General features: G+C 45.9%; 1 protein-coding gene across 12 annotated transcripts in view; it reads left to right on the top strand.

Annotated features, from left to right (window-relative positions):
- Positions 1-14,478, top strand: part of SYCP1 (synaptonemal complex protein 1) — a 6,803,167-nt gene that overhangs the window by 940,455 nt on the left and 5,848,234 nt on the right. For all 12 annotated transcript variants that reach the window (XM_078644363.1, XM_078644366.1, XM_078644361.1 and 9 more), the window contains one exon: positions 8,331-8,398. In XM_078644363.1, the coding sequence (XP_078500489.1) occupies positions 8,331-8,398 (68 nt within the window). The remainder of the gene's footprint in view (positions 1-8,330; positions 8,399-14,478) is intronic.

Below are 14,478 nucleotides of genomic sequence, written 5' to 3'. Positions count from 1 at the left end.
TCCTACCCCAGTTTACCTAAACTAAGTCTAGTATGAGGGAAGAAGTAGTTGCTGTTTTAGCTATAGTCTAGTTTAGTTTAGTTTTGCCAAGAATTGCCAAAAGTTTCTCTAGGTTCTAATCAACTCCATACCTTAGATTGAGAGAGGTTGGTATCTCTTTTGCGGGACTCAATTCTCTAAAACCCCGCAAGGGTAGTCAGAAACACTGGAGCTGGATTCTCGGCAAGGAGGATGCCAGCATCTAGACAGTCCGTCAGTAGGGGAGTTGACTTTCTTCGGGACTTGCTGTGGCGAGTCGCGCCGTGCAAGTAGGTAGCCGAACCGCATCGTGCCTTGCCATAGCAAGTGACGGTATTTTTATACCTTGAAGGTGCTTAGGAATGCTAGTATTGACGTAGAAGTCGGGAATATGAACGTCATGAATGAACCCCTAAGGAATAGATGTTCATGCATAATAAATGAGTTAGTGGAGAAATCAATATTCAAGCCAGGGGAAGTCCTAAAGGCTTAAGAGTCTGGTTTTCCAGGAACTCGTGATGTAGCTGAACGGATGTAAGTAGCCATGCCTGTATTTGGTTAGCATGGACAATGCCTAAATAAGGACTGGATTTCTATGCCTATATAAGGGCAATGTGAAATGTACCTATATAAGGGCATGAATCGGGAAATTCATTCGGAATCTAAATCGATACACAACATTGTGGAGGTATGATTCCAACATGTTTGATACCAAACATGACCAGGTTCGTTACAGCCAGTTTTGAGATGGCCACTGTGAGAAGTTGGCCTGATATATGATGTTCACTAGTTCTAGTGACCACCTTGTATCAGTCCAAACAACCCTTATGGTGATTGGTTGTAAGTCAACCTTATAGACCAGCTATCCTAGTGGTAGCATGGACAAAGCAGTCATAGGCTAAACTCTTTTGGTATGTGAAGCCAGCTGTTTTACCACATATAACCCCTTGAGTACCAGATGAAAGGACACCACACAGGTTGTTATGAAAATAAACAGTATATTTATTAATAACAAACACCTCTGAACTCTTTATGAGGTCAGAGGGCTAAGCACATGACAATCTCTTAGGAAAAATACGATAAGTTGCACAAAATTACAATGGTGCCCCAGGGGCACGACAAACCATATACTAAGTAAATGGTTAAAGCAAAATCGATAGAAGGAATGGAGCTGTCCAGAGGCTGTAGGATCGCTGGGACTACGCTATCCTAACTTTAGGTAAGTAATAGGAGGCCCACGGGACGCCTGTGCACAGTGTGAACTCACACGCGAGATGCGTAACAACGTCTATGGACAGTACAGTTCAAGTAAAAGGTGAGTACGGACAATCCTGACTGGTTAGGACTAAAACGACTGTGAATCTGGACACTGGGACAGTTAAACTACCCTTGAGCACCGAAATGCTCTTGTTACCTCACCCACGGGCTGAGGGTGCATAGGTGTTAAAGTGTGTCGGGTTTCCGCGTTGAAGTCTATGGAGCCTGGAGGAAAAGATGCTGCAGGCGACCAGGAGGAAGATGTCCGGTGCGATCCAAGGGTGGATCGGTGAAGAAGAGGACCTGAAAGCAGAGGGGACAGTGTTCAAAGTCACTAGCCAGTGACCGGTGTGGAACCAGGAAGGAACCAGGTGCTGTCGTCGCGATCAGGTGAAGAGTGGATGCTTGTCTCTGCAGTCACGTGGACCAGGAGGTGTCTTCGACTACCAGGATGGAGGCACGAGCTGTCCCACGCAGGCTCTCGCTGTCGGCGGTGTCTGTTCCGGATTCGGCGTCAACAGGCCTTGGCAAAGGCAACCCATGCGGTGAGTGGAAACGGCGTCTGGAGTGGACCAGGAGAGTCCGGGGTGCTCCTCTTTTGGAAGGGAGCTTGGGCCAGTCTGGAGCAAACAGACCAGCAGTGAAGATTTCAAAGTTCATCGTCTAGGTCACTAGCCAGCCGGCAAGTGACCAGACAACGCGTCGAGCAGCAGGCAAGCAGAAGGGCTCCACGCAGATCTCGTGGAGGCTGGAGGGCTGATCTTCGGTGCCGGAGCTGCTCGGGGCTGGGGCTTCTCAGTCCCCAAAGCACTTTGTCGAGGTTACCTCCGAAGTCATGCTGGAAGCAAAGTGCAGTTTCGTTCAAGATGGCCGGTCCCACGTGTCTCGTCGCACCCACGGATCTCAGCTGTGCTGCAGATGTAGGTAGAGGTCGGAGAGGTCTGGAAGTCCGGGTCTCGTCGCGCTCTGAAGTCTGGATCCTCGAGGGAAGACGACAAAGTGAAGCCGCTGGACGCTTGATGGTACCTGCTTGTGCAGGGTGGACACTCCTTGCCCACAAGGGAGATTTCTTCAGTCTTCTGTCTAGAAAGTCGAAGTCCAGAGTTTCTTCTTGTAGAGTTTCAGTTCAGGATTGATCTAATTTGGAATGGGACCAGCCCCTACCTTTATTCTCCTAAAGGGGGCTGCACTACTGACTAGGTCCCTCCCCCGGGTGGGACCAGGAAGGGGGGTGGTTACACCCCCTATCCTTTGTCCGGTTTCACGCCAGAGTTGGGGCAGGGATGCCCCAGCAACTGGTTTGAACCGGTGTATGCACAGGACACCTTGTGTGCCCCCGGGCATGTCTCATTCCTTTCAGGCCTGTCCTACCCAATACACAAAATCCTGTCTGGGGTGGTGCTAGCACCTCCCAAGGCAGGAAACCCTTTGTCCAAGCCTCCCTTGCTGGAAGGACTCCCAGCAGCAGGAGGTCAGACTTGTGTCTGTGGTGGCAGCATCCATTTTGTGATGCCAAGGCTAGAGTTAACTTTAACCGGGGTTCTCAGTTACATACATGTCGTGCCCCTCTAGAAGGGTGGAATGCTACCCCCGTCGCCACAATTGGTGAGGGGGTAGTATTCCAATTCGTATGACACCTTACTCGACATGTTTTGATTATGCTATACCAAAGTTAGCATTTAACCGCGAGGATTATAATGCACTTAAGAGTATATGGTATAGCGTTATCATGGAACAGCTATTAGGACTTGGTTCCGCAAGCTGCAGACAGGCTCAGCTGATGCCAGAGCACCATCTCACATAATTCCAAGCACTCTTCCTTCAGGATTGATAAGGCCTGCCATAGGAGTGACTGATAGGAATATATGTGTCCATTTTAGGGTTAGATATAGGTATACTATATCTACAGCAAAGGGTGATTACACCACCTTACCCCAGCTGTCGTGCAGCCAGTTGTGTCTGTTTAGATGGCCTGCCAGGGGTGGCATAATACATGCTTCAGCCCCTGGTAGGCCCTGGGTACACCTATGCCCTGTGTACCTATGGTACACTGTACAGGGACTGATAAGGTGGCCCAGTACCAATTGGTAAATGCACCTAAGGTACATGGTTGTCAATTTAGAGAGAGAACAGCTAGGCTGTGGGTCTGATTAGCAGGCCCACAGCCAGGGAAAGTCGTAAACCAGTGAAGCAAAAAGCAAAAATCTGGGGTGACCATAGGATTGCAGACCATACTCTCCTACAGCCACCTGCATTGCCACTGTATATGTTGTAATGGCTGATGCACTTACATCCCAGGAGAATGGACTTCGAAGGTTGTAGGGGTGCCCTGCTCGGGCAGGGGCACCTACGCACTTAGAACCGAGTACCCTGCCTTCAGGATTGAAAGGCCTGCTTTAGGGGTAAACTACAGGTTTTAAGTGTAGTGACCTCAGATATACAGACACCTATATATGTCGTAAGCGGTGCTTGCACCAGCTTACACAGGTTTCAATTGCAGGTCTGGAGTCACAACTTGAGTGGTCTCTCATGGGTGTCATAATACATGCTTCAGCCCAAGGGAAGCCCCTGGTGTACCTATGCCCTTGGTACCTGGGTACCATATACCGGAGACGTATAAGGGTGCACTAGTAGCCAATCTCGGGTGGACCTGAGTACACACCATAGCCAATTTATGGGAGAAAGCACAAAGACTGGTGTCCTGATTAGCTGGATCCCAGTCAGACTAGTCAGAAACACCATAAAACCAGGCAAAACGTGGGGGTAACCATAAAGGCAGATCCTACTTTCCTACACATAGGATGTGGAAGCATGAGGAGGTGACTGACTGGGTTGACCTGGGACTTCATGATGAGGTTGGTGTCTCGGATGATGCCTAGGTTCCTAGTGTGGCTGATAAGGTGTGTGTGTGTGTAGGAAGCTGACTCTGTATATTCCATACCAAAGTATGGTATAGTGTACATAGAGTCCAGTGAATCCCCAAAGGCTTACAGGGTCTCAAGTAGATAATACTAAAACCTCTGTTTGTGGCAGTGTGGTTTAACAGTTAGGCTTATCTGAGGGCTGTGCTAAGCATTTATTGTACACACTCAGGAAAGAAATGATTACACACACTCAAAGACTGAATCCAGACCAATTGCTTTGTATAAAAAGTTATTACTTAGTTATTTTATTTTAGAACCAGTAGAAACTCAGGTAAGTAACAGTCTCAAGAATAGAAATAATACTTTTGAAGCTGCAGTACGAATAGTATGCAGGACAGAACAAAGGCTTTACAGTAATAAAAATACGTTTGTATTGTAAATCAGACACAGTAGAAATTAGTAATTGTAAATATAGGCAGTTAAATGTAATTGGAGAAAATGCAATGCAATCCTTTGAAAGGAAAACAGTTATATTAATTAACAGGTAGGTATACGACTTACTCTTCTAGTCTTCAAGAGTTTAGATCAACACTGGGCAAAATTCAGGTTAAGGTAGGTACTGCACCACCAGCGGCATTGGTACGTCCGGAGCAGAGGTCACTGAGCCCAATGTTAGTCAATGGAGACTCGGGGCATCAACCAATATGCCGATCGCAGGCGGGTACCCGTGGATTCATGGCACAGTCCCCAGGGGTTAAGGCAAGCACAGGGGGGCCACAAGGCGGCACCAAAGCTACACCACCAGCAGAACTGGTGTGGCCGGGAGCAGGGTTAAAATCAGTGTCGGCACCCAATGCTTTTAAATGGGAGTTCTCTGTCGCACAAAGAGGCTGCAGGCTCGGTCCAGGGAGCTGGATGAGGGTGACCACCAGCTGGACAGGTAGGTTGGGATGCAGGAGCAGGTCTGGACACAGTCGACTGGGCTCCCCAAAGGCAGGGTGCTGAGGATGCAAGGGTACCTTTTGATGGTGGATTTTCTTTACCAGAGCCTGTCATGGTCATGGGTATCTTTCGTGTAGAGGCTGCAGGCGAATTTGTTGAGTCCAGGAGACGTCAGTCCCTGAGGGAGTCGAGGTCTGGATCTCCGGAGAGTCTTCATTGGACAGCGGAGTCACTCAGACTAGGGTCGTGGGTGTCAGGTGCAGAATAGGCAGGGGTCTCGGATCCGTCTGGATCCGGAGTCCTTGAAGATGGAGCTTTCTGGACAGGGCTTTTTTGGAGGCACTGCCCATGAGACAGGCATCGTCTTCTTCACACGCTCTTCAAACCTGGAGACAGGCCAGTAGGGCAGTGGCTAAGGCAGTCGTTGTCTTCAAGCTTTGCTGCACTGCCTCTTCTTCGTTCTCTTCTTTGTAGGTTGCAGGAATCTTAGGATCAAGGTTCAGAGGGTGTCCCTAAATACTGAATTCAGGGGTGTTACAGGTCCTGGAAGATGGTAGCCAATGGGCTACTTTCCTTTAGGGTGACTGCACACTTTAAATGTCCCCTTCCTAACCTGTTTGGGTAGAATACTTCCATGTAAGATGGAGGATTTCCTAAGGAGGGGGTCACCACTGCCCAGGGCACCTTAGTGGTGGTCCTGGCAGAGAGGGGGCACATTTCCCCTGACTACTAAATTTCCCACCGACCTGGCACTGGCTAGCATGTCAAAGGACAGGAAACCAAAAACGTTCCTCTGGAAGGTTTTCTTCATGGACAACTGAGCCTAGTCAAGCGCCGAAAAGGTTGAGACGTACTTCCCCAACTCCTTGATGAATGGTTCGTCAAACAGTGCATCCTGTGCTATAGGTCCCACCTCAGATGATGAAAGCTCTACCAGCTTGAGGTCTATCTTGATTAGCAGGGACCGATGACGGTCCGCAGAGAGGGTGCAGTTGGTGTGCCAAGGGGGCAGACCGCCCTCTGTGCCCAGCCTGCTACATCGTCTGTGTGGAGTGGTTTCCCCGAATGCTTTGCTTGTTCCACAAGCTCAATAATCTTTGTTATGGGCCCCACTATCTCCAAAGGTTTTTCGCTCTCCAGGGCCTGTCAATCCCCTTCTTGAGGTCCCTCATGCATTTGGCAAAAAAGGTACACAGCTTGGGGGTCAATATCAGGGGTAGCTGTGACCATATCCCCTAGGGATAATCTGGTGCACTCTGCCCGGAGGCGGGCTCTCACCTCTTTACTAAGAGGTTGGCGTATCTTACTTGCCACATATTCTGCCACTTTTCTCTCAGGGACCCGCTCTGCAGAGCGCGGTCAATATATGCCCTCAGGGTCAAACATATCACATGGGGCAGAGTCCCTCTCATATGGCTCTGAATTGGCCGAATGAGGGTGCCAGAATCTGCCCGAGTACAGGGCCTCATCGGATGAAATGTTGTCATCCTCCAGATCACCCTCCCCGAGATCGGGGAACCCCTCTTCGGGGTCAAAGGCCCTTGCGGTGGTGTCTCCCATTGCCCCGGTTGTTTCTTCCTCCTGGTAGGGCGCTTCCTTAAGCTTGCGCGCACTCTTATGAAAGACCATGACCAAACAGCCGACGCCATCCAGGTGACCCGCGCCACACTTCCCAGCCTTACGTGTGGGAACCAAGGTCACTCCACTAGGCCCAGCCCCTCCCCGTCCCCCAGGATCCCTGTGCCTTTGTAGACCTAGGCTGACAGTTTGGCGACACTGTCCTGCAGAGGCAAGCATCTGTGAAATGGATTGGGTGACAAGCTTGTTCACCGCTGCAGGAAGGCGCCACTGGGGAACCATTTCTCCTCTGAGGTGTATGAGGGTGCTTGGACTGCATATTGAAGGGTGAAAGCACCCACCAATGCCTGCAAGACTTATAAAGGGCAGCCCCCTCGCTGGTGCTCTGAACTTTGTATAATGAGGACTGCACTGTGAAAGCAAAACGGACTAAGCCCTTATCATACCGCTCACATGGTGTCAAGCAAGGGTTGGAAGGGGAATCAGGCAAAGAGTATAGCAAAACTGCTCTAATCCCTGAGAAGCGCTGAGAAAGCTGCTCTACGGCCCGGAAGAATACGCAAAAGGGTTCCACCCATGTGGTATAAAGGAGACACGCTCAGGTGTCTTGACTACGGCGCGTTGGAAAAAAACAGTTGAGCGTTCCTGCAACAAGAGAGACCGCTCGGAACCACAACAGTTAAACAAGTTAGGCTGTTACTGGATTCGCTGATAGTCTCCATGGTTACTTCCTGTGGTTTATGGGAATGTAGTACTGTTTAGTGGTGTTTTCACTTTTATCTTTGAACGTGCTGTTTAATAAAGGTGAAGAAAGTAATGCATGCTCCTCTCCTCCGATCCTGACATAAGATTGTCATAAAGTGTAAGCCAACAGGCAAAATAGATATAATCAGGAAAGACAGGGCAGTAATAGGGGAGGACAAGACGCATAAGACACCCTGTCAGGAAGGGTAGAAGACTTACCTATCCTTTCTTTTCGAAGGGCTCCGGAGGAGATTAACGGTTATCATCTAAAAGAGAAGAACGCAGAAACAAGACCATAAATAAACCAGTAATCATTCAAGACATCAACTGGAAGCAGAGAAAATAAACATGACTTTCATTATATCACAGATACTTAACAAATCCAAGCTTTGTAAAAAGGAAATCAGTATAGAAATGAATGGGAAGGTGAAGAATCAAAGTAAATGTTTGTGCCTTTTACTTACCAAGAAGCAGAACCTGACAGAGCATCAAATGTACATTCCACTAGAAGCACCACATTGATTGCGACATTCTATGCAAGGTTTCACTTATAGTCTTTTTGCAAGGCGGGTTGTAGAAAAACTGACATATTTACTGCAGCTATCAGTGCCTGACATGCATTCAAGAACTGAACCCAGCATGGTCTAGGGCGGCAGTCCTCCGGAAAATGTTTAAATAAGCCTTGACTCTAGCTCCTCAAAACCTTTTCATAAACGTACTGTTATCTAATATGATTCACGCATGAAAATATAATGTTCTATGTAAGGACCTATGCATATTCAAAGCATGCAAAAACGTATTACAATGTCGAACGTTAAACATTTCATTCAGTATTAATAGTGAGTAACTGCAGTCAGGATTTTCCAATGTAAACAAATTACGTATTTAAATATTGATTTTTTTAAATCTCATTTTATCCTAATGTAGTTTGAAAATGAAAAATTGAGTCTGAAATTGGAAGATGAAATCAATGAAAATAGAGATCTACTAAATGAGTGAGTAATATTAATAACAATTCAAATATGAGGAATTTCATTTTTAATGGAAACTGAATTAAAGCTTACATTAATATAGCCTATTGAATGGACAGAACAGCGTTTTTGTGTTTAATTCTGAAATATGTAAAGGACAGTGCATGAATACAGTTCATTCTTTGGGGTGGGATGAGTGGATTATAGCTTCTGTAGGATAGAAAATTCCTGCTGAAGTACCCATTCCTGGCCATGCACCTTATTTTACCATTTTGATTTAACCAGGTAGATTTTCCTGCACGGAAGACTTGTGTCACAAATCCTTTGGCAGGAAATCTATACCATTTTGATATTGTTTGCTTCCCAGCTGAGTAGACTGCTCTGCTGATAATGGGGTTCACCCAAAGTACACCACCTTTAAATATGTGTGGTTATTATCCTCATTTCCAGGACATTACATAACTGTTGAGGGGTGTCATCTAATCAGTAGTAGTGTAGTTAAAACACTTAATTGCACCCCATTTGAGGCAACTGTATAGTGTTCCTCCTTGATAAATGTATATATTCTATTGTGGCCTTTGAGAAGAAAGATTCTGATGGATAGATGTCTCCTGCAGGGAACGCATAATACAAAATCACAACACTGAATCCACCCATCCCTCTTAACACCTACAGTACATCTAAACTCTTAAATCTCTGCAGTGAACTGATCACAGCCCACTATCTACAGTGCAAAATAGTATATTGGAGCACCAGTCATGCACTCCAATCATCAAGCATTGCCCTACTCATATCATGGGCATAGGCGAAGCTCCCCAAAAGGCTAACTGATATGTAGGAGAGTCTAGCGGCCGTACCTCCTGAAAGCCAATCTCACTACCTCCATTGTGCTTACAATCTAAAAATGAGGAAGAATGCTAACCACTGCATCCATAGAGCTCACTCCATTCAGATGTTGTACAGACGATGGCGGTGATCAGCTTTGCATTTCAGGTGGTGTGCTGGCCTCTGGAACCTGGTTACCAGTTAGCCATCTGTAGAGCTTAGTTGCGTTAGGCACACTGTAGGGCCTATGCTAGATTTTGGGGGCTTCCACTCTGACCAAAAGTGTTAATGCACCTGAAAGATGGGTTCAGGCCATCTCAGCATGCCTTCCGGTGGAGTGCTGGGTTGCAGTCCTAATCCAGGATGTTGATTATATGTTGCCCAAAGGTATTCCAACCATGTTAAATTTAAAAGAAGGGACAATGTATGTCGTAATCACTCAAGTGGTATCAACTATGCTCAGGAACTCTACACTATCCACAAAGCCTTGTGAATTACTCTTGCTCGAATTCTTGAAAGACCTGAAAGCGGATGTCGGGGATGAGGATTCTACAGAAATCATTTCTGCCCACTTAAGTTACAAGTTATGTTTTTTGTTCCTGAAGTCTTAAACTCCTTGCAAATTTCTTTGAAGATTCATTGTTTAAACAAACAACTATTGCTGTAGCAGCCAGAATTTGACAATTGTAACGTTTTGAGTGGAATTTAAGACTCACAATAATAAGTCATCAGTATCATGTGCCTGCTAGCTAATTAATGGGGTTGTGGCCCAGGGTGAGACTGGGGTGAAAAATAGGCCCAGACACCAAAATAAAAGTGGCCCCTTATAGTGAATCAGATATCTAAAAAAGTGTCCCATTTTTTGCAAATTGGGGCAGTTTTAAACTTGTAAAGAACCGTAGAAGTGTTTTGTAAGGTATGGAAGACTGCATGGATTTGAGTTTGCTGCTGGCAATGTTTTTTTTGACATATCTTAAATCTATATATATATATATATATATAAAAACGAATGTATGTCTGTCTGTCTGTCTGTTTGTCCTTTATGCATTACTACACCATTTATCCGATCACCATGAAACTTTGGGAAGTTGTTGAGTACACTCCCGCAAAGGTTTCTGGCATAATCTTTTTTAAAAGATCGGCCCCCCAGGGTCCTCATAATCTTTCGAATACTGAATTTGTAACCGCGACTTTATAACGGTACAAGACTTTCGATGAAAAATATGATGAACAATGTCATCGAAGCTACAATTTTGAATGGGAAATTCAAGGGGGAAGATGTACTGTTGCCACGTATTCCAATGATCCCAACAGATATGACATTTGAATTCGAACGTTTACAGTTTCTGGTGCGACACGCTTTTGCAATGACCATCAACAAAGCACAAGGACAATCGCTGCAAGTGTGTGGACTAGATTTGGATAATCCGTGCTTCTCACATGGACAACTGTATGTGGCCAGCTCACGCGTCGGAAAACCTTCTGATTTATTCGTGTACGCACCAGAGGGAAAAACAAAAAATATCGTGTATCCACAAGCACTCGAATAAATAAATAGAATTAAAACGACACTTTGAAATGTTTTCCATATTAAAATGAATAAGTTTCAATAAAAATGACACAATGTAAATTGAATGTTATCATAACGAGTTTACTTGAATTTCCGTTCTTCTGAGATCGCAGCAAGGCGCGACGGGTAAGCTAGTTAACAATAAAGCAAACTGCCATAAACAGCGAAAAAATGGCCCACACTTTGACTTGTCACACCAGCCCGTTAGCCACTGCCTGATTGCCCTAAGGGCTAGTCAGGCCCTGGTGTGGTCACGCTGGTAGCTAAGATGGCTGCATTGCGCGGAGCTGCAGATCCAGCCTTGCTGTCCTTTCACTTGGTGCAGCCCGAGATGATGCAAATGGTGCATGAAAAGGTAAGGGAGGACGTGAAGTGTTGTCAGCCAGGTAGAGCCAAAGTGAATCGCAGAGGCCAAATACAGGCTGCGATGCTGGCTGAGGCCAATAAGTGCAGGGTGATCAGAGGACCGGCTGCGACGGGGCAATTTTGGTGAGTCTGAGACTTTCCTACTGCCTACCCACCCTAGGAGCAGTGCCCCCACCTCCTCGTGATTTTGGAGGGCCTAGCTGACTTTGTACCTCCAGGTGGAATTTGCCCGGCAGCGCCCTAGATGCCTACTACATATGTACATGAGAGGGTCTGAATGCAATGACAGAGTGTTGATCTCCTGGGGCTTCGTCACCAAGGGCCAAAGGGGGAGGAAATGCTTCACCGACTCCAAGGATCCCACCACCAAGCTCGCCTTACACATTAATGAAATTGCTCAGATGCTTCCAAGAGTCTGAGTCTTTGGCCAAGTCTAGGGGTGCATAATGCAGGGGTTAAAGGAAGATACTACCTCCCCAGACACATTATATACTTATACAGCACAAAGATTGACAACAAGGCCCTGTGGGTGCGGTAGTGGGTGCAGGCCAACAAACCTGGAGAAATACGCACTACACACATGTCTGGAGAAATGTAACATCATAGTACCAATGCAACTTAATGACATAAACCCTATCACATATTACGAGTGCAGAAGATGCCCCTTTGGTCAGAGAGAGCGTATGAAGCGTTTGACTTACAGCGTAGTGAGACTATTGATCATACTGGAGTGCAGCCACAAAGACTTATGTTGCATCTTTTGAGCTGTGATACTGGACAGTGGAATATACACTGGCTCAAAATGGTGCTATACAGTGCTGACACACTAGATTTAGTTAATCGCAAACTTGGACACTTACATTTTTGTTATCATTGGTAAAGGTGATCAGAAACAGGGTAGACTATACTTTGAGTTCCCGAACATTATTGACTTCCATATCTGACACCGTAAGTGATGCGGAAGACTCAGATCATCCAGACACTAATTGGGACACCTCAGCAGTTCTCCTGGATCTTAAAACAGCCTGAGATCCATAGAACATAAGAATAATGCATGGCATAATGACTGTATCGTTTCATAGAAAGGTTAGACAGCAACAAAGGGTGCCTGGGTGAAGTGGAGAGTCAGATATAGAAGATGACGCCAGAGCAACCACAGAGAAAGTACCAAAAATGGAGGAATTAGTTGGTACCAGATCTACCAAAACGGAAAGTTTGGATGAGAGTTTGGGACACAATAACTGGAGAATTGTAGGCATTGCTGAATCGACAAATGTGGTTCCCCAGAAACTTATGTAGAAACCATATTAACTGATCTATTTGGAAGATCCAGCTTTTCTGAGGTATTTTTGATGCGAGTGGCACACCGGTCCTTGGACCAAAATTTCTGTCAGGGTCACCTCCCGTCCTCTTATTACAATGCTTTTTAGTTAGAGGGACTGTGATGCTGCGTTTAGACTGGCAAAAGAAAAAGCCCTCTTCAACAGCAAGGTTCAACCCTGTCTATATATCTAGATGTAATGTTCTGGAAGTGAAACATATCCTGAGGTCCTAGATCATTAAATACACAATGTTGTACCCAAGCAGGCTGAAGATAGGCCTCACATGGAAACTATCTCTGATGCTGGAATCATGGCCAAGCCTTCTGGGAAATGTAGGTTCTGTCGTAGGGGATGGTCGTTTACAGTCATAAGCACCGATTAGTCCCGCCCACGTGCGGGGACCCCGGAGCACTTTTACACAATATATCATCTTAAGTGTTCATGTCTGCCGTTCTTCAGGAAGGACTGCAGAGTCACTTAAGAAAGAAAAATATTATGAAGCCTACAGGACTGGCTAAATGGCCCAATTCTCTTCCAGGGGATCCACATCAATAGTCATAAGCACAGGAAAACTCACGCCTATGTGCGGGAGCCCGGAAACACATCACATATATGTGAAAAACATATATGTAGCTCTACATATATATCTATATATATATCTATCTATCTATATATATATATATATATATATCTTTAAGCAATCCTGACCGCTATCGAAGCGGTAACGCAGCAGGCGCAGACCTCTTCTCCTTCACACAGATTAAGCTTTAAAGTAAAGCGCCATCACACCATCAATTGTGTTCGCAGTGGAAATTTATTACAGCAAGTGCAGAGCAAATGCTCTCCTCGACGCGTTTCGCTCCGCAGGCGGAGCTTGGTCACATATTTATATAAAAACACACAATGCAGCCTTCCATAGTCATGCTGAGCAATGTTGCAAGAAATTCTCTTGTACATGAATACATTCCAATAAAGCAGGGAGAAAGAAAGCATTTGAAAACTGCTTTAATATACAGCAGGAATCACAATCTTGCAAGGAAGAATGCAAAACCATTGTAAGCACATAGGCTGTATTGTAGAAACATTAGTGTAGAAAGCTGAAAAGCTAACGCACAGAAACACTCAGAATAAACTTGCACTGTGCCTTTTAAGGCAACCATGACCCCTAGCTTCCCATCATTTCTCAGGGGTGACATTTAGGTCAGTTGTTCTTTCCGGCTCCTTCTGTCAGGATCCTGGTTACATGTAGATAAACAAAAAGAGAGAGGCCAGATCAATCTCAAATAATGCCACAAGATTGGAGCGAGATAACTGAGGATCACACACTCACTTAGGGTGAAAAGGAAAGCCCTCACACACCGACCTAGTCAGTGTCATGCTTCATCATCGGGCCCCACCAAAGAGGCCGAGTGCCTCTTTGGTGTGCTACAACGCCAGAAAGACTGCGGAGCTGGTTGTGTGAAGGAGGACGTGTTGTGAGGGTGAGTTAAATTAAAAGTGTCTAAATGAGTATCAAAAATTTTTTTTTATTAAATGATCCCTAAGACACGATTTGACAGGTATTATGTGTCTGAATTTAGTTGCCAAGGATTAGGAATGGTAAAATTCAGATAAATACAGTGGATAAATTCGTCAGTCAACATGTTTCTGCCATTTTGGAGGCTTAAATTTACCAAGGCATTCTTCAGGACTATACCCCGGCGGTATGGACTCTCTAATCGTCCACCCTAACCAAGGGACGTGAAAGTGAAAAAAAGGAAAGGTGAAAAAAGTGCATAAAAAGGGAGAGCAAATGCTCGATCCCAAAAAAACTCCAAATTCGGGAGTATTTCTGCACTTTAAAATATGGCGCTACTTGCACCATGGGTCTCGGGAGGGGGGTTGGAGCGAAATTGGCACATCGCCCTCGTTGCTCGCAGCCCGCTTAGACACCTAGGATCTCCCTCGCGACCGGACCCCGTCGATGGGGTCCGGTCGCGAGGGAGATCCTAGGTGTCTAAGCGGGCTGCGAGCAACGAGGG

The sequence above is a fragment of the Lissotriton helveticus genome, chromosome 5_1, assembly GCF_964261635.1.
Source record: "Lissotriton helveticus chromosome 5_1, aLisHel1.1, whole genome shotgun sequence".
Lineage (NCBI taxonomy): Eukaryota > Metazoa > Chordata > Amphibia > Caudata > Salamandridae > Lissotriton > Lissotriton helveticus.
This window is presented reverse-complemented; position numbering and strand designations above follow the sequence as displayed.